The sequence below is a fragment of the Mobula hypostoma genome, chromosome 3 (genome assembly GCF_963921235.1).
Source record: "Mobula hypostoma chromosome 3, sMobHyp1.1, whole genome shotgun sequence".
Lineage (NCBI taxonomy): Eukaryota > Metazoa > Chordata > Chondrichthyes > Myliobatiformes > Myliobatidae > Mobula > Mobula hypostoma.
Genome location: NC_086099.1, coordinates 42,400,755 through 42,422,394, shown reverse-complemented (window position 1 = coordinate 42,422,394; position 21,640 = coordinate 42,400,755). Strand labels below are relative to the sequence as shown.

General features: G+C 42.4%; 1 protein-coding gene across 1 annotated transcript in view; it reads left to right on the top strand.

Moving 5' to 3' along the window:
• Nucleotides 1–9,770, top strand: part of LOC134343338 (cell division cycle protein 20 homolog) — a 50,247-nt gene extending 40,477 nt beyond the window's left edge. The window contains exon 9 of the mRNA XM_063042023.1: nucleotides 9,619–9,770. Coding sequence (XP_062898093.1) covers nucleotides 9,619–9,770 — 152 coding nt within the window. The remainder of the gene's footprint in view (nucleotides 1–9,618) is intronic.
• The last annotated feature ends 11,870 nt before the right edge of the window (nucleotides 9,771–21,640 follow it).

Here is a 21,640-nt window from a genome sequence, read left to right as displayed (position 1 = left end):
TTCATAAAAGAGGATAGGAAGATTTCAGTTATCTAAAAGTCATAGAATTTTAGATCAGTACAGCATGGATATAGTCTCATTGTCCCAATGTGTCTATGTGAACCAGTTTGTTCACTTAGCTGGTCCCACTTTTTCCCGTATCCCTCCAGGCCCCTCGCATGCATGTACCTATCAAAAATGCTTCTTAATGATACTATTGTACCACCTCAAACACTTCGTCTGGCAGCTCATTCCATATACTCACCATCCTTTGTTAAAAAAAGTTACCCCCTCAGCTCTCAGTTGCAGTCCTTGTTCACCTATTGAACCAGACAGCCTCAACTGGTTGCTCCTAGCCTTCAGTTACCTTGTCATGTAAGTATGTGTTCTATCTTGTTTTGAGGCTCATTATTTTGCAGTTTATTATTAAAGTGATTGCTCACTGCTAAATTGTTTTTGCTGCTCTGTGTTTGGATCATACCTCCTCTCCATTTCCTGACTCCAAAGTATATGACTCCTAGTTGTGCACCCCTCTTCCCTGGGGAAAAGACTATTATTGTCCCTCTTATCCACAATGGAAAAAAAACTATTATCTTCCATTTTGCCTATGCGTCTCACAATATTGTGTGGCGTGTGACCAAGTGGTTAGGGCGTTGGACTAGCGATCTGAAGGTTGTGGGTACGAGCCTTGGCCGGGGTAGCGTGTGTGTCCTTGAGCAAGGCACTTAACCACACAATGCTCCAGTCTACCCAGCTGAGAATGGGTGCCGGCAAAATTGCTGGGGGTTAACCTCGCGATAGACTGGCGTTCTATCTGGGGGGAAGTCTCGTACTGTCAGTAGCTTCACGCCACGGAAACCGGCATAAGCACCGGCCTGATGGGCCACAAGGTTCGTGATAGGCTTTAATCTCACAATATTAATCACATTTTTAAGTGTGCCTCTCATTCTCTTATGTTCTAAGGAATAAAGTCCTGGCCTGACCACCCTCTCCCTATAAACTCATGCCCACTAGTCCTGGCAATATCATTGCAAATCTTTTCTGCACCCTTTGTAATTTAAACATGTCTTTCCTGTAACAGGGTCCCAAAATTGTACATAGTACCATACATGTGCCCTTACCAACAATTTAAGCAACTGCAACGTAATGTCCCAACTCCTATGCACAATGCCCTGATGCATGCTACATGCATTTTTCAACACCCTGTCTGCCTGTGACACCACTTACAAAGAACCATGCATTTGTCCTCCTAGATTCTCTTGTTCCATACACCCCCTAGTACACTACCATTCATAGTATAAATCATATGTTGGTTTGACTTTCCAAAATGCATCACCTTATACTTAACTGGATTGTAATCCATTTGCTACTCCTTGATTCACTTCCTTAACTGATCAAGATTCCCCTGTTATCCATGATAACCTTCACTATCAACAACACTTAATTTAGTGTCATCTACAAATTTGCTGATTGACTCTTTTGCATTCACATCCAAATCATTTATATGAATAATGAATATCAGGGGTCCTAACACTGGCCCCTGTGGCACAACACTAATCACCATTTTCCATTCCAAGAACAGCCTTCAACCACCACCCTGTGCTTCCTTCCTCTGACAATTTTGAATCTGCTGAACTAGCTCTCTCTGGATTCCATAGGGCCTAATCTTCCAGGCTGCCACATGGGGCCTTGTCTATGCCCTTGCTGAAGTTCAAATAGATAAGATCCATTGCCCTATCCTCAAAGAGCTTTTTGTTTATCTCTTCAAAGAACTCTGAAAGGTTTATCGAACACAGCTTCTCATGCACAAACCCATGTTGACTGCTCCTAATCAGACTCCATCTACTCAAGTGCTAAAAGATCTTCTCCCTCAGAATGCCATCCAGTAAGAACCCCACCAATGATGTCAGGCTGATCAATCTGTAGTTCCCTGGCTTGTCCTTGCTGCCCTTCTTAAACAATGGAATAGCGTTAGCCAGCTTCCATGAAAGGTGGAGCTTGTGATTCATGGTGAATCATGAGGTAGCTGAAGTGAATGACAGGTGTCGACAAAGGAACATCGCCGTAAGAAGTATTTTTAAAGAAATGAGTGAAATTTTGACAAATATTTTTGCAAGATTTATAGATAAAAAAAATTAGCAATCTATACAAGGTTTTTTTGTATGTTGATTACTTCCCTAGTTTATACCTATTTGAGATGCATAATTTATTCACTTAAGGTTAGAACTCCATATTTCTTTTTTTTGTGTTGATATTTCATGGAAAATGAGGGCAGTGTCTTTTGATATGCATGCCTTTGTGTATGGATTAAGCTCATCATCTGGTTTGTTGCTGCAGAATAGTATCAAAGAAGTTGCAACATTTCCATATTTTCAGTAAAATTGAAAATGCTGAAATTATTCAGCCGGTTGGAAAGTATCTATAGAAAGAAGCTAAAATCTTAATTATGTTTATCTATCCATTTGTGCTATCTAATCACTTGAGTATTTTCATTATTTTCTGTTTTATTTTAGGTTTCCTTGTAGCTACAGTTTTTTTTTGCTAATAGATCAGGAGTTCCCAACTTGGGGTCCACTGCCCCCTTGGTTAGCGGTAGGGGTTCATGGAATAGAAAAGGTTGGGAACCCCTGATTTAGATTGTCATCGGAAGTAGAATATTTTGGGATGAGATATTAAAGTGAGAACAGTTTCGAGATCAAGTGTTGATCACAAATTTCATGCCATCAGTTGAAACCAATAGTTTCTAAAAATCTCAGTTCTGCAGATGCTGGAAATCTTCAGTAACATATACAAAATGCTGGAGGAACTCAGCAGGTCAGGCAACACCTATGGAGGGGAATAAACAGTCAACATTTCAGTTCGAGACCCTTCATCAGGACTGAAATGGAAGGAGACAGAAGCCAGAATATAAGTTTGGGGGGAGGGGCGGAGAGGAAGGATTACAAGCTGGCTGGTCATAGATGAGACAAGGTAAGGGGAAGGTGGGTAGATGAGGGAGGTGAATGAAGTAAGGGGGTGGTAGGGCATAAGTGGAAGTGGTAAAGGGCTGAAGAAGAAGGAATCTAATAGCAAAGGACAGTGGGCCATGGAAGAAATGGAATGAAGAGGGGAACTAGAGGGACGTGATGGGCAGCAGAGGAGATGAAAAAGGGTGAAAGTATGGAAAAAGAGAGCTGGAAGAGGGGGAGAAATTACCTGAAGTTGGAGAAATTAATGTTATCAGGTTGGAGGTTACACAGGCGGAATATGAGGTGTCGCTTCTCCAGCCTGAGTTTGACCTCATCATGGCAGTAGAGGCCAGGGACAGCCAGATCAAAATGGGATTGTGAAGTCAAATTGAAATGGGTAGCACTCAGAGATCCTGCCTTTTGTGGCAGACAGAACAAAGGTGCTTGACAAAGCTGCCCTCGTGTATTGGGTCTCACTGATGTAGTGGAAGCCATAGAGGGAGCACCAGATGTAATAGATGACCCCGACAGACTCACAGGTGAAGTGTTGCCTCACCTGGTAGGACTGTTTAGAGCCATGAATGGTGGTGAAGGGGTGGTGGAGGGACAGGTGTAGTACTTGTCACACTTGTAGGGATAATTGCCAGGAGGGGGATAAGTGGGCTTCTCAGTCTTGTGATTGGTGTTAACTTGTTTGATGTGGAGTTAATAACCATTTTGGAACTTGTTTTTGTTTTCTTCACCAACAAATCTTAATTTGTTAATCAGTGAACTTGTCCAACATAATGGACTTCAACAATTTCTCTTCCTCTTTTGCATAATCTGGAGGATAGGTTTACAGGTGATCCAAAGAAAGGCACGGGAGGTGATCCTTGTAGAGAGAATCAAAATAAATTTTAATGTCCCAGAAGCATTGTCCCTTGCATAACCATATTTCCCAGAACGAGGTCGTGTCAGCCGAAAATGCAATACGTATCAGAATTTCCTTTATATGGATTGAATATATGACCCTTTGTTGATGTGAATACTCAGAACACAAGAACTCAGTGCAGACTGATAGACTGGTTGGCACAAAGGATGCACGGAACCTGTGTGAAAATCAAACAGAAAACTCATTAAGGCAATCAAAAATATAAAAATAAAGGTGATTTGTTCAATGTGTGACTGAATTACTGAGAAATGCTCCAAACACAAGATCATTATGGAATAAGTATGGAAGAGAATTCCTTAGCTAACAAAAATAATGATTGGCTATTCCCTGTTTTTTCTGTTGGGCTATATTTTGCCTTTACACCCCTTGTCTAATGTCTTGGCAATTTGCAACTGCTAATGGCCAACCTTCTATACTATTCATGCAACGCTCTTAATATACGCCACATTAATATTTCATGGGTTATCATCAGGACTGACAAGGGTAAATTTATTTGATATAATATAACTTATTATTAACACAGCTAGGACAATTAATACCTCTACTAGATAGAATGTGAATGTTTAAGAAAAACTCAAAGATCCTGACTATTGCTTTATTGCCAAGAAGTGATCTAAGAAAATGGCTGTCTCAGTTGGATAAGAGGTAATAAAAAAAGAACATTTGAAGGTTTTAGGAAACCCACAGCACATATTTTAATTGCTCTTTCTGCTTTGAAGTCTGTGGTCTTTTATCTGTAGTAGATATTGTTGCGCTAAGCCTGTGCAGCAGTGTCAATATCCTCTATTGTACCTCAGCTATCGGAAAGATCAATGAACACACATAAAAGTTGCTGGTGAACGCAGCAGGCCAGGCAGTATCTCTAGGAAGAGGTACTGTCGACGTTTCGGGCCGAGACCCTTCGTCAGGACTAATTGAAGGAAGAGTTAGTAAGAGATTTGAAAGTGGGAGGGGGAGGGGGAGATCCAAAATGATAGGAGAAGACAGGAGGGGGAGGGATGGAGCCAAGAGCTGGACAGTTGATTGGCAAAAGGGATATGAGCGGATCATGGGACAGGAGGCCTAGGGAGAAAGAAAAGGGGGAGCGGGGAAAAACCAGAGGTTGGGCAAGGGGTATAGTGAGGGGGACAGAGGGAGAAAAAGGAGAGAGAGAAAAAGAATGTCTGTATATAAATACATAACGGATGGGGTACGAGGGGGAGGTGGGGCATTAGCGGAAGTTTGAGAAGTCAATGTTCATGCCATCAGGTTGGAGGCCACCCAGACGGAATATAAGGTGTTGTTCCTCCAACCTGAGTGTGGCTTCATCTTTACAGTAGAGCAGGCCGTGGATAGACATATCAGAATGGGAATGGGACGTGGAATTAAAATGTGAGGCCACTGGGAGATCCTGCTTTCTCTGGCGGACAGAGCGTAGGTGTTCAGCAAAATGATCTCCCAGTTTGCATAGGGTCTTGCCAATATATAGAAGGCCACATTGGGAGCACCGGATGCAGTATATCACCCCAGCCGACTCACAGGTGAAGTGTCGTCTCACCTGGAAGGACTGTCTGGGGCCCTGAATGGTAGTGAGGGAGGAAGTGTAAGGGCATGTTTAGCACTTGTTCCGCTTACAAGGATAAGTGCCAAGAGGGAGATCGGTGGGGAGGGATGGGGGGGACGAATGGACAAGGAAGTCGCTTAGGGAGCGATCCCAGTGGAAAGCAGAGAGTCGGGGTAGGGAAGGATATGTTTAATGGTGGGATCCCGTTGGAGGTGGCGGAAGTTACAGAGAATTATATGTTGGACCTGGAGGCTGGTGGGGTGGTAGGTGAGGACAAGGGGAACCCTATTCCTAGTGGGGTGGGGGGAAGGATGGAGTGAGAGCAGATGCGCGTGAAGTGGGAGAGATGTGTTTGAGAGCAGAGTTGATGGTGAAGGAAGAGAGGCCCCTTTCTTTAAAAAAGGAGGACATCTCCCTCGTCCTGGAATGAAAAGCCTCATCCTGAGGACAGATGCGGTGGAGACGGAGGAATTGCGAGAAGGGGATGGCATTTTTGCAAGAGACAGGGTGAGAAGAGGAATAGTCCAGATAGCTGTGAGAATCAGTAGGCTTATAGTAGACATCAGTAGATAAGCTGTCTCCAGAGATAGAGGCAGAAAGATCTAGAAAGGAGAGGGAGGTGTCGGAAATGGACCAGATAAACTTGAGGGCAGGGTGAAAGTTGGAGGCAAAGTTAATGAAGTCAACGAGCTCAGCATGCGTGCAGGAAGTAGCGCCAATGCAGTCATCGATGTAGTGAAGGAAAAGTGAGGGACAGATACCAGAATAGGTTTGGAACATAGATTGTTCCACAAAGCCAACAAAAAGGCAGGCATAGCTAGGACCCATATGGGTGCCCATGGCTACACCTTTAGTTTGGAGGAAGTGGGAGGAGGTAAAGGAGAAATTATTAAGAGTAAGGACTAATTCCGCTAGACGGAGCAGAGTGGTGGTAGAGGGGAACTGGTTAGGTCTGGAATCCAAAAAGAAGCAGAGAGCTTTGAGACCTTACCGATGGGGGATGGAAGTATATAGGGACCGGACATCCATGGTGAAAATAAAGCGGTGGGGGCCAGGGAACTTAAAATCATCGAAAAATTTCAGAGCGTGAGAGGTGTCATGAACATGGGTAGGAAGGGATTGAACAAAGGGGGATAAAACAGTATCGAGTTATGCAGAATAGTTAAGACCAAAATTGGGCTCTTGAAGACAGAAACGGGTGAATTTATTATAGTGAACAAGGAAATGGCAGACGAGTTGAACAGGTACTTTGGATCTGTCTTCACTAGGGAAGACACAAACAATCTCCCAGATATAATAGTGGCTAAAGGACCTAGGGTAATGGATAAATTGAAGGAAATTTATATTAGGCAGGAAATGGTGTTGGATAGACTGTTGGGTCTGAAGGCTGATAAGTCCCCGGGTCCTGATGGTCTGCATCCCAGGGTACTTAAGGAGGTGGCTTTAGAAATTGTGGACGCATTGGTAATCATTTTCCAATGTTCTGTAGATTCAGGATCAGTTCCTGTGGATTGGAGGGTGGCTAATGTTGTCCCTGTCTTCAAGAAGGGAGGAAGAGAGAAAACAGGGAATTATAGACCAGTTAGCCTGGCGCCGGTGGTGGGAAAGATGCTGGAGTCAATTATAAAAGATGAAATTACAGCACATCTGGATAGCAGTAACAGGATCGGTCTGAGTCAGCATGGATTTACGAAGGGGAAATCGTGCTTGACTAATCTTCTAGAATTTTTTGAGGATGTAACTATGAAAATGGACAAGGGAGAGCCAGTGGATGTAGTGTACCTGGGCTTTCAGAAAGCCTTTGATAAAGTCCCACATAGGAGATTAGTGGGCAAAATTAGGGCACATGGTATTGGGGGCAGAGTACTGACATGGATTGAAAATTGGCTGGCTGACAGAAAGCAAAGAGTAGCGATTAACGGGTCCCTTTCGGAATGGCAGGCGGTGACCAGTGGGGTACCACAGGGTTCAGTGCTGGGACCGCAGCTGTTTACAACATATATTAATGATTTAGATGAGGGAAATAAAAGTAACATTAGCAAATTTGCCAATGACACAAAGCTGGGTGACAGTGTGAAATGTGAGGAGGATGTTATGAGAATGCATGGTGACTTGGACAGGCTGGGTGAGTGGGCAGATGCATGGCAGATGCAGTTTAATGTGGATAAATGTGAGGTTATCCACTTTGATGGTAAGAACAGGAAGGCAGATTATTATCTAAATGGAGTCAAGTTAGGAAAAGGGGAAGTACAACGAGATATAGGTGTTCTTGTACATCAGTCACTGAAAGTAAGCATGCAAGTACAGCAGGCTGTGAAGAAAGCTAATGGTATGCTGGCCTTCATAACAAGGGGAATTGAGTATAAGAGCAAAGAGGTCCTTCTGCAGTTGTACAGGGCCCTGGTGAGACCACACCTGGAGTACTGTGTGCAGTTTTGGTCTCCAAATTTGAGGAAGGACATTCTTGCTATGGAGGGAGTGCAGCGTAGGTTCACAAGGTTAATTCCTGGGATGGTGGGACTGTCATATGTCGAAAGATTGGAGCGACTGGGCTTGTATACTCTGGAATTTAGAAGGCTAAGAGGGGATCTTATTGAAACATATAAGATTATTAAGGGATTGGACACGCTGGAGGCAGGAAGCATGTTCCTGCTGATGGGTGAGTCCAGAACCACAGTTTAAGGATAAGGGGTAGACCATTTAGAATGGAGTTGAGGAAAAACTTTTTCACCCAGAGAGTGGTGGATATATGGAATGCTCTGCCCCAGAAGGCTGTGGAGGCCAAGTCTCTGGATGCTTTCAAGAAAGAGATGGATAGAGCTCTTAAAGATAGCGGAATCAAAGGGTATGGGGATAAGGCAGGACCTGGATACTGATTGTGGATGATCAGCCATGATCACAGTGAATGGCGGTGCTGGCTTGGAGGGCCGAATGGCCTACTCCTGCACCTATTGTCTATAAATGAGTTTGGTGGGGCAGAAGCAAGCTGAGACAATGGGTCTACCAGGACAGGCAGGTTTGTGGATCTTGGGTAGGAGGTAGAAACGGGATGTGCGGGGTGTGGAAACTATAAGGTTGGTCGCAGTGGATGGGAGATCCCCTGAGCGGATGAAGTCAGTGATGGTGTGGGAGACAATGGCCTGGTGCTCCTTAGTGGGGTCACGATCGAGGGGTAAATAAGAGGAGGTGTCTGCGAGTGTCGCTGTGCATGGTAGAGGCCAGTACGCCAGACTACAACAGCACCCCCCTTATCGGTGGGTTTTATAGTAAGATCAATGTGTGGGTAGGATGAAGTAAATTAAAGGTGACAGATTAGCTCTATTTGTTATGTGTACATCAAAACTTATAGTGAAATGCATCTTGTCATCAAATCATAACAGGGAGGATTGTGCTGGGTAGCCTATATGCAACATAGTATGTCCAGAGCTCACTAGCCCTAAACTTCTTTTGAGCAGACTGGAGCACTTGGAGAAAACACACATGGTCATGGAGAGAATGTATAAACTGCTTAAAGACTGCAACATAAATTGAATCCCAGTCTTATAGCTGATACTATAAAGCATTGCATGAATCATTACTCTACTATGCTGTCCTCTACACTACCATACAGGCAATGAAAAGAAATGCAGATAACAACACACAAAAAGCTGGAGTAACTCAGTGTTTCAGGCAGCATCTATACAGGGAAGCAGACAGCTGACATTTTGGGTTAAGACCCTTTATCTGGACTCAGATGCAGTTAACAAGATTTTACTATCCCCTCATAGCTGACACCATTATCACTGTGTTACTTTGTCCATATTAGAAACATTTCCTTGGTGCTCTCCACATCATGCCTTTCTTGCAACTTACAAAATGTTTGATTTCTAATTTTTTGTTTCTAATGAATGACTCAACATGCCGTATGTACTGTTTCTTTCACCACAGATGACCTGAGTATTTCCAGTATTTTCTGTTTTTATTTTAGATTTCTAGTAGTTTTAGTTTCTTTTGCTTTTTAATATTTGTCTAATATATGATCTTCCATTCAGATATATCACGAAACACCAGTGTTTTTAGCGTATCTCTAGAACTTTCTGTTGTTTGTTCTTAAGAATGCTGGTAAATGGAGGCTAATATGCACATCATAATATGGCACATCATGTGCCATATTTTGCTTGATCTCTCACATTCATCCTCAAATAAAAACCTTTTAATGTCATGTTCTTCCTTTGCAGGTCACAGAGGGAGAGTTCTGCATATGGCATCGAGTCCTGATTGCAATGTGGTGTTTTCAGCAGCAGCCGATGAAACTGTGTGTTTGTGGAATTGCCTAACTGTCAAAGAACAGACAACAGATAGTTTTATGGAAGGGACAGTGACTTTATAATGCACGTTATCTGATTTGTGGGTTTATAATATTCATTGTAGAAGATCAAGCAGTTAGTGAATATGATAATAGAAAATGTATTATTGTTAAAAAAAAGTATATTATGCAAACCGCCATTCATGACAGTGGGATTTATGGAAGACATACTGATCAGGTGGAACATTTATTTAAACAGATTATGTGGTCAATTAGAATTGAATTTTGCATCATGGTGCACAAGATGAAAGAATACACACCAACAAAACAGCAAGGGCTTGAATCTATATGCTGTAGTACATTCAATATAGTAAGGCACTTCACAGAGCATTAGTAGACAACACTGAGCTATGTGCAACTTCTGGGGGACGCTAGGGTAAATAATCAAAACTTTATGCAGGATGTTGTGTAGACTCAGTCATCGCTTAAATTCAAGACAGAGACTGCAAGGCTACAGTAAATTGAAGGATAAAACAATAGCAGGGTTGAGATTCAGGCTCAGCTATGGTCTTATTGAATGAGTGTGTAAGCTTAAAGCCCATGCATCTAACACCTGTTTCCTTTTCTAATGTTTTTATGATCAAAGTGATGGCTGTTAAGAAGAATGTTAATAATTCATTGCATCATTAGAAAGATGAAGCATAGTCCTTCAGCCCACTGAGTCTGTGTTAACACACCAGAATGTGATTTTGCACTAATCCTACTTTAACACATTGTATTTTCCCCCACCTTCCCATCTACTTCCTAAAGATTCCACAATCACACGAGGAACAATTTTTAGTAGCCAATTAACCTATCAGCTTGCACACCATTGAGACGTGGGATGAAACTGGAGGGGTCAGAGGAATCCCATGCAATCTAAGGAAGAATGCGCTTCTCCACATGGACAGCACCAGAAACCAGGATCAAAGCTGGGTTACTGGAACTGTGAGGTAACAACTCTAATAGATGTGTCACTGCGCCATCTACAACTGAGAAAGAAGAGTACAGAAATGGAGAGGCTTAGGGAGTGAATTGCAGAACCATGGCCTTAGCAGCTGAAGGTCAGCTGTCAGTAGCAGACTGAAACAACTATAGATAAAGATCCCAGAACTGATTGAGTGGGAAGATGTCAAAAGGTTTTATAATGATCCTGGGAATGAAAGGGTTAATGTATAAGGAGCGTTTGATGACTGTGGGCCTATACTTGAGTTTAGAAAAATGAAGGGGAATCTCATTGAAACATATCAAATATTGAAAGACCTGGTGGATGTGGTTAGGATGTTTCCTACAGTGGGGGAGTCTAGGTCCAGAGGGCACAGCCTCAGAATAGAAACACAGAAACATAGAAAATAGGTGCAGGAATAGGCCATTCAGCCCTTCGAGCCTGCACCGCCATTCAATAGACAATAGACAATAGGTGCAGAAGTAGACCATTCGGCCCTTCGAGCCTGCACCGCCATTCTGAGATCATGGCTGATCATCTACCATCAATATCCGGTTCTTGCCTTGTCCCCATAACCCTTGATTCCCCTATCCATAAGATACCTATGTAGCTCCTTCTTGAAAGCATCCAGAGAATTGGCCTCCACTGCCTTCTGAAGCAGCGTGTTCCACACCTCCACAACTCTCTGGGAGAAGAAATTCCTCCTCAACTCTGTCCTAAATGACATACCCCTTATTCTTAAACCATGCCCTCTGGTACTGGACTCTCCCAGCATCTGGAACATATTTCCTGCCTCTACCTTCTCCAATCCCTTAATAATCTTATATGTCTCAATCAGATCCCCCCTCAATCTCCTTAATTCCAGCGTGTACAAGCCCAGTCTCTCTAACCTCTCTGCGTAAGACAGTCCGGACATCCCAGGAATTAAATGAAGTGGAATTCAGTATGATCATGGCTGATCATCCAACTCAGAACCCTGTACCTGCCTTCTCTCCATACCCCCTGATCCCTTTAGCCACAAGGGCCATATCTAACTCCCTCTTAAATATAGCCAATGAACTGGCCTCAACTGTTTCCTGTGGCAGAGAATTCCACAGATTCACCACTCTCTGTGTGAAGAAGTTTTTCCTCATCTCGGTCCTAAAAAGCTTCCCCTTTATCCTCAAACTGTGACCCCTCGTTCTGGACTTCCCCAACATCGGGAACAATCTTCCTACATCTGGCCTGACAATCCCTTTAGAATTTTATACATTTCAATCAGATCCCCCCTCAATCTTCTAAATTCCAGAGAGTATAAGTCTAGCTGATCCAGTCTTTCATCATATGAAAGTCCTGCCATCCCAGGAATCAATCTAGTGAACCTTCTTTGTACTCCCTCTATGGCAAGAATGTCTTTCCTCAGATTAGGGGACCAAAACTGCACGCAATACTCTAGATGTGGTCTCACCAAGGCCTTGTACAACTGCAGTAGGATGTCCCTTTAGAACAGGGGTTCCCATCTTGGGGTCCACGGACACCTTGTTTAATGGTAGGAGTCCTTGGCATAAAAAATGTTGGGAACCTCTGTTTTAGAACAAAGATAAGGAAAAATTTCTTCAGTTGGAGGGTGGTAAATCTGTGAAATTAATTGCCACAGACTGCTATGGAGGCCAGTTCATTGAATATATTTAAAGTGGAAGTTGACAGGTTCTTTGAGTTTGAACATCAAAGGTTACGGGGAGAAGGCAGGAGAGTGGGGTTGAGCAATTTCATAAATCAACCAATGGTGCAGCAGACTTGATGGGCCAAATGGCCCACCTCTGCTCCTATGTGTTATAGTCTTATGATTTTAGTGCTGGAGGAAATTATGAAAATAGGAAAGGACAGAATGGTTAAAATATGGACCCTTAAATCTAATATCCAGTAGATAAAGGTCTTTACATTTTTCACACTAGATCAGGGATTCCCAACCCTTTTTATGCCATGGACCAATACCATTAAGCAAGGGGTCTGTGGACCCTTGGTTGGGAACCCCTGATCTAGATCAACTTGCTGTGGGCAATGCAGCTGGTTAAGGATTTCAGTCTTTGATATCCCTCTTTCTCTCTCTCTCTCTCTCTCCCCCTCTCTCTCCCCCCTCTCTCCCCCCTCTCTCCCCCTCTCTCTCCCCCTCTCTCCCCCCCTCCCCCTCTCTCTCCCTCCCCTTCTCTCTCCTCCCCCCCTGATTGTTTTAGTGTTTTCCCAGATTGTGCCTATCTTGCCTACAATTCCATATTGGAATCTCTTCAATCAGGTTTTCTAGCTGCTACTGCTCTGAATTGTCTCTGAACAAAACCAAGATCTACCCACACTCTATATGCCTTACATACCTGCTCACATCTGATCTATGGTCTCTCCCAGTTCAATATTATAAAGAATTAAGCCATTTCCTTTATTATGATGATAACCTCTGCATTGCTTACAGCTTCCTCCATTACATCATTTCATGTTGTACCAGACAGCTTGGATCTTGGAATTATATCTGACCTCAAATTAAGCTTTTGAGTTGGATAGTGTGCTGAGATAGGGCTTGAGGATGGAGTTAGAGCTGAATCATGGGGGATATGTTTTTGATAAAGACGATAGATTCTGCTCTACTGAGGAATCTTTGATTTATCCAAATTGGGATATTAGACCACAGGGGAAGTTTAGGATTGACAGAGGTAATGGAGAAGTGGAGCTGAATTCACCACTGTACATTAGATATTTGTGAATCCTGTCCCAGTTACAGGTGGTACCAAGAAGGCACCTATCGGAAGCCTGTCACCCTGAAGTGTAGATGTCCAGAATTTGAATGGCTTGGGAGTAGGAAAAGTTGGCAGTCCCTGATTTGGTTCCAAGTTAATTCAGAATAAATTATCTTAGCAAAAGAAGACTTTAGTTATGATCCATGATGGTGGGTCTGGTACTGTCCTGGTGACAGATGCACGTTTAATGTAGTCATGATTTAACAATTGCTGAAATGCAAGGTCACCGATATTAATTGAAGATCAAAGCTACAAAATATGACCATCTTGGAATAGGTCCACTCTAGTGTAAGTTTATGGCTTTTCTGATTTAATCATTCATTGTCACATCACTGTACTCATTAACTGAAGCTTTGTTATAGCCACGATTGGCCACTTAATGTGTATCATGGATATTGAGGCAGGAGGCAAAGACCTAGTCACCTGTAATGTACTCATCTCAGTTTACAGGAACACCTTAACCTACCTGCATCTCTCTAATGAACAATATATTTGCAGGCTCAAAATTTCCAAGACAGTATTCATTAAGCTATGTAGCTATACAGTATACCCACCACAGAAGCTGGTGAGTATATGGAACATGCTTTCAGAGGAAGTAGTAGAGGCAGGATAATACTATTTAAGGAGCATGTGCACAGATGCATAGATGAGTTTCGCCTTGATGATATGGGCCAAACACAGGCCAGTGGGCTACCTTGAGCTAGCAACTTGGTCAGCATGGAAGACTTGAGCTGAAATGCCTTTTTCCATGCTATGTAACACGTTGAGTGTTTGTGAAATACTACGGGAAAAACTTTGGCAACGCTATTTATATACTTATTTTGAGATACAGCATGGAACAGGCCCTTTTCGGCCCAAAGAGCCATGCTGACCAGTAACCAACTTATTTGTCCCTAGTCTAATCACAGGACAATTTACAATAACCAATTAACCTAGTAACTAGTATACCTTTGGATTTTGGGAGGAGACTGGAGCACCTGGTGGAAACCCAGACAGTCACAGGAGAATGCTATGTTTCCAAGAAGAATACATGACTTGTTCACCCCAATGGACTCCACACAAATTTGGTATTGTCCAGAGTACAGATTCAGTGGGGAAGTACTTAATTCTGAGTCTGTGGTTCCTCACAGCAACATACTTTCTACCTATGCAGTTGAAAGGGAACACAATGAGAGCCATAGAATGCTAGGACAGTAGTGAAAATTAGCAAGGTTCTCTCCAAGACTCCTTGCATGTATTGGCCTGGAGGTACACACCATGCAGATGTGAAGACTTCATTGTCATGCAGTACAGGTATCCCCTGGTACCAGAAGATGAGCTGCAAGGAGATGCAGAGGCTGAGGACCATGTAGCAGGGTCTGAAGAAGAGTGGGAAATTTTCATGATTGAACAGTGATTTTAATGGGAAAAAACTCAGTTTTTGATCTGAACATCTTTATTCATATAGTTGGGCAGAGCATCATGAGCAGATGTATAAAGTATTTTATAGCACGTTGCTACATTTTGAAGTGTTTGTGAAATTCATCACCATTTTGTGCATAACTGGAATCTGCCAGGGATGATTCAGTTCCTCTTTCAGTTTTCCACCCAGATTTCCCTGCAATTTGTCAACAATTGGCTCCTGAGCAATCAAACCAAATCCTGTTTAATCTGAGTTGAAACAACATGCTAACTCCAGTTAATGATTGACTTTGTTCAGCAGGCAGCAACTACTCAGTGAAAGCAACATACTTTTAATGACTACAATAACTTAAATGCCAGAAACTTTTAAAAGAAACAAAAAAAAACCGACTAAGTATACTGGTGGTCTGTTTGCAGATGAACAAGAAAGATGAGTCATCGTTTTAGTTGTAAAACCTCAACAGATCAATTTGCAGAGTTTTTCATCGTGTGAAATATACTTTGGTTAAATTATCACACGTTCCTTAATAGCAAGTGGTTTTGTGAATTCATCTATAGATATATGTATCTTTAATGTTGAAACCCACGAGTACCACCAACTGGTCTACACATCTAAGCCTTATAACGTCTGGCTAAGAAACAGGCTTTCCACAATGTGCTTCACAAGTGTAATGATGTTCTAGTATTTCCATCATAGTACTCAAACTTTTCGTAACTACATGCTCATATTTCCTGTGTGGTAATCTCCTCCAAGCCTAAACAAAACCCATAAACTATAAGCTATTCACAAGAAAATGTATTCATGTTTCATATGCAGTAATCTAAGCACAAATGCAGTTAATCTAATAATAGAAGCATTTGTTGTAGGTGCAGAAGTGAACCATGTGAATTTTTGAACCCACTCCACCATTTGCTGAATCATAGTTGGTCTTCCACCCCACTCCCCCATTTTCCTTAAACCCCTGCACTATTCTTTCAACCCCTTTCTATTCTGAAAACTGTCAATTTCCGTTTTGAATACGCTCAAGTTCATTGAATGTCTTGGTCTAGAGAATTCTGGAGATACATTACCCTCTGATTACAAATTGTTTCCAATTAGCTGGTCACATTCAGAAATGGTGATTCTTGTGTAGTATACATATGGGAATCACCCTAATTTGTTTATTCTACCAGCACGCTGAAGATCACCTTATTTAAGACTAAGCAGTAGAGTTCAGATTTTGTTATATTGAAACCTGATTTGCATATTTCCAGTTTTAATGATAAATAGTGTAGTTCGTTAAACATTGGATTTTCCACTTCTAACATCCACACAAATAGAAATCTGCCCTTGATCTAACTGATTTTTAGCTGTGAAATATTATGCAGAGATGGAACAATAGTAAAGCTAAGAGAATTGGATGGTTTACAGGGCATCTTTCTACCATCACTTGTGCATGCTGGATGTGATGAATGCAAAACCAATACCAGGAGTTTGAGGAGATTAGGTTTGTTACCTAAAACACTCAAATGTCTACAGATGTACTGTGGAGTGCGTTCTGACTGGCAGCATCACCATCTGGTATTGGTGTGTGGGTGGGGGGTACTGCACAGGATTGTAGTAAACTGCAGAGTTATAAAATTACTCAGCATCATCATGGCTCCATAGTATCAAAGACATCTTCAAGGAGCGGTGCCTCAGAAAGTGGCGTCCATCATCAAGGACCCCCACACCCAGGACATGCCCTCTTCTCATCAGGAAGGAGGGACAGAAGCCTAAAGGCACAGACTCAGTAATTCAGGAACAGCTTCTTCCAATCGGCCATCCAATTTCTAAATGGATATTGAACCCATGAACAGTACCTCACTACTTTTTTAAAATTTCTGTTTTTGCACTGCTTATCTTAAGTTAACTATTTAATATGTGTACATATATATATACTTAACTGTAATTCAGTTTTTTTCCATATTTATCATGTATTGCATTGTACTGCCGTAGCAAAGTTAACAAATTTCATGACATAGGCTGGTGATATTAAACCTGATTCTGATTCTCAACTGAATCAGCAAATTTGTGGATAATACCAAGATTGGGGGTATAGTGGACAGTGAGGAAGGCTCAATGCTTGCATCATTATTTTAATTGGCTGGGGAGAAAAAAACAGATGGAATTCAATGCAGTTAAGTGTGAGGAGTTGTACTTTGGAAGGGCAAACCAGGATAAGACTTGCACAGTGAACCGTAGGGCTCGGAGGTGTATGGTAGAACAAAGGGACCTGGGAATACAGCTGTTGGGATGTTATGTTGTTAAGATGTTGATGAGGTTGCATTTGGAGTATTGTGTGCAATTCCAGTCACCTACCTACAGGAAAGATAACAGCAAGAATCAGAAGTACAAAGAAAATTTACATGTTGGTGGGACATGAGGATCTGAGTTAGAATGGTTGAATAGGGTGGGACTTGCAGTGCAATGGTCTAGTGTTAGGTAAGAACAATGGGAGATCAAACAGAGCAGTGGTTCCCAACCTGGGATCTACAGACCCCTTGGTTAATGGTAGGGGTCCATGGCATAGAAAAGGTTGAGAACCACTGAGATAGAGGTATGCAAAATTATGAGGAGTAAAGACAGAGTTAATGCCCACAGGTGGATGTGATGCATCTTGTGTGGTAGTGTAATGGTAGTGCCTGCTGCTTTCATTTTTAGCTTCCACTGCTGGCTAGCAGTCTTGCAAAAAGGAGAGCTGAATGTGTAAGTCTCTCTCTACCAGTACATAGTCTCTCCAACAGCAAGCCTCATATAGTGCCGCTTCGCTGATGACACATGGAAACTGAACTCATTTTGGACTCGGGATGAACTACAGAAGATGGAGAGGAGGTCTGGCCCCTGCACACATAGCACATATGCCCACTGGTGTGTGGACATGTCCCAGTGCTCATGAACCAAATGTCCAGCTATGGGTAAATAGACCCACTGCTTTGTGGGCAACCTCGGGAGAGTCGAAGGTTACAGGAGTAAACACAGACAGCCTAAGGCAGCTGGATATCATTGAACATCCTTTTGGCAGCTCCTGCAGCCAATCTGGTGCCAAATGTATTGCTTCACAAGCTTTCCTTTGAACTACACTGGTTAGGCCAAGAGGGGGATCTTGACGTCTGGGCATCTCAGGAGCTCCAGACCTTCCGCCCAGGCTTGTGATGATGATGATCGTCATCCATTGTCCTTTGAGACGGACAGATGCCAACCAACCAATGCATACAGGCTTTTTCCTTTGAGGATGGGTGAGACTAGAACTAGAGGTCAAAGGTTTAATAAGGAGAGATATTTAAGGGGAATCTGAGGGGGAAATTTTTTACTCAGAGGGTGGTATGAGTGTAGAACGAGTGCAAATGGTAGATGTGCGATCAAGTGTAGTATTTAAGCGACCTTTGGATAGATACATGGATGGAAGTTGTATGGAGTGCTGTGGTCCATGTGCATGTAGATGGAACTGGCACAGCTTGGATTAAATGGGCCAAAGGGCCTATTTATGTGCTGGAGTACTCTGTGATTCTATCCATCTAAGTTGCCATAGGCCAGAGATTCTTTGGAATAACAAGTAATACTGCATTTTGTCAAGGAACTTTGAAGCTCATTCTTGAATCTTTCCATATTATAATTTCTTCCATGACAGAACGTGGAATAGAAATGAATAAACAGTTGATATTTCAAGCTGAAACTCTACTTCAGGACATGAAAGGAAAGGTGGGGAAGAGGGGAAGGAGGACTAGCTAAAAGGGGATAGGTGAAGCCAGGTGGGTGGGAAAGGTAAAGGGATGGAGAAGAAGGAATCTGATAGGATAGGAGAGGAGAGTGGACTATGGGAGAAAGGGAAGAAGGAGTGACACCAGTGGGAGGTGATAGGCAGGTGAGGAGAATAGGTAAGAAACCAGAGTGAGGAATAGAGGAAGAGAGAAAGGGGAAAGGACAAAAATTACCAGAAGGAGAAATTGATATTTATGCCATCAGGTTGGAGGCAACCTAAACGGAAGATGAGGAGTTGCTCCTCCACCCTCAGAGTGGCCTCGTTGTGGACTGACATATTGGAAAGGGAATGGGGATTCTGCTACCACCCTATGAGCCTCCACATTCACCACTTCATTCTCTGCACCCTCTGCCATCTTCAATGGGATCTTACCACCAAACATCTCATTACTTCCCCCAACTCTGCTTTCAGCAGGGTTTGCTCCTTCCATGATTCCCTTGTCCATTTGTCCCACTCCACTAATCTGCCTACAGGCACATGTCCCTACAAACAACAGAAATGCTACACTTGCCCATTTGGTTCTTCCCTTACCTCCATTCAGGGCTCCAAGCAGTCGCTCCAGGTGAGGCATCACTTCACCTACGAATCTGTTGGGGTTGTCTTTTCTTTATTAATCTTTTTATTGATTTAAAAAGAACATAAATACAAACAAGAGGAGAATTATCTCAAATATATAAATCAATAACAATACAGACTGAGATTAAGATAGACATGATCAAAATCATACATATTGTTAAGCTAGTATCAAATATATAATAATAAAAAAAGAAAACAGCAATTCTCCTCTTATCAGTTCATGAAGAGGAAAGAAAAAACATTGAGTTTTAAATGAAAAGGGGGAAAAAAAACCACTACACTGAAAAAAAGGGACTGGGCAGTCCATTTTGAGGATATGACCAAAAAAAAAGAAAGACTTTCTGATCAAATCTAAAACTTAGAGAAAAAAAAATTGGAAGAGTAATAAATCAAATTAAACGAAAACATTGGATAAAAGGTCGACAAATTTGCACAAATTTAAAGGATGTATCAAATGTCCGACTTCTTATTTTCTCTAAATTTAAACAGGACATAATGGAGGAGAGCCAATAAAAGACCATAGGTGGATTAGAATCCTTCCACTTCAATAAAATGACTCTCCTAGCTAGTAAAGTTGAAAAGGCTATCATACGTTGAGCGGAAACAGTAATATTTCCTGCTTCCGGGGTCGTCTATTGTATTCACTGCTCCTAATGCGTCATCTTAACAGAAATAGAGTTCCTCTTGACCTCACTTACCACCCACCCCATGAGCCTCTGCATCCAACACATCATTCACTGCAAACTCCACCATCTTCAATGGGATCCTGCCACTTGTTTACCTCCTTTCCACTCTCTGATTTCTGCAGGAATTGCTCCCTCCATGATTCCCTTTTTCATTTGTTCCCCACTAATCTCCCTCCTGGTACATATCTCTGCAAATGACAGAATTACTACACTTGCTCTATTACCTCCTCCCTCACCTCCACAGTCCTTCTAGGTGAGGGTTGCCAATTATATCCAGTTTTCCTAATGTGGTCTCCTCTACATTGGTGAGACCTGACGTAAATAGGGGGACCAGTTTTTTGATTACCTCTGCTCCGTCTGCCACAAGCGGAATTTCCCACTGAGTTTGAATCAACATTGTGTTCAGCTAAAGAAGGATTATTCACATATTTAAACATTTTGGCACTATCATTTCAGAGGATCTGCCCCGGGTCCAGCATGGAACTGCCATTACAAAGAAAGTCTGGCAGCGCCTCTATTAGAACTTTGTCAAGATTTGGCATGTCATCTAAAACCTTGAGAAACTTTGATAAATGCGCGGTGGAGAGTGTACTGTCTGGTTGCATCATAAATACAAACACCAATGCCCATGGAAAAACCTACAAAAAGTAATGGATAGAGCCTAGTCCATCACAGGTAAAGCATCCCACCACCACTGAGCACATCCTGGGAACACTGCTGCACAAAATTTTAACAATCATCAACGACCCCCACCATCCAGGCCATGCTCGCTTCTTGCTGCTGCCATCAGGAAGGAGGTACAGGAGCCTCTGATCCCACACCACCAGATTCAAGAACAGTTATTTCCCTCAACCATCAATCTCTTGAACTAGAGGGGATAACTTCACTCACCCCCAACACTGGAGCGATTTCACAAGCCATGCACTCACTTTAAAGACTCTACAACTCCTGTTCTTGATATTTATTGCTTGTTTATTTATTATTGTTATTTTATTGTTCTTTTTGTATTTGTACAATGTGTTGTCTTTAGCACATTGGTTGTTTGTCCATCTTTGTTGTATACTTTTATTTTCATTGATTCTATAGTGTTTCTTTGTATTTTGCTATGAATGCCAACACAAAAATTTCAGAGTCGTACATAGTGACATACAAGGGGTGATTGATACGTGGCCCAAGGTGGAAGGAGATAGCATATGAGGAGCATTTGGCAGCTTTGGGCCTTTACTCACTGGAATTTAGAAGAATGCATGGGGGACCTACCAAATGTTGAAATGACTAGGTAAGGTGGATGTGGAGAGGATGTTCCCTATGGTGGGGATATCCAGAACTAGAAGGCACAGCCTCAGAATTGAGGGGTGACATTTTAGATCTAAGGAGGAATTTATTTAGCCAGAGAATAGTGAATCTGTGGAATGTTCTGCCACAGATTGCAGTGGAGACCGAGTCTATGGGTACATTTAAGGCAGAAGTTGATAGTTTCCTGATTGGTTAGGGCATCAAAGAATATGACGAGAAGGCAGGTGTATGGGGTTGAGTGGGATCCGAGATCAGTCATGATGGAATGGCAGAGCAGATTCGATGGGCTGATTGGCGTAATTCTGCTCCTATGTCTGATGGCCTCAAGTCACCTCAGAGTTCTGAAAGATGTAGCTGAGGAGATTGAGGAGGCATTAGCAATGATCTTTCAAGAATCACTAGATTCTGAAAAGGTTCCAGAGGGCTGGAAAATTACACGTCATTCACTCCACTCTTTAAGCAA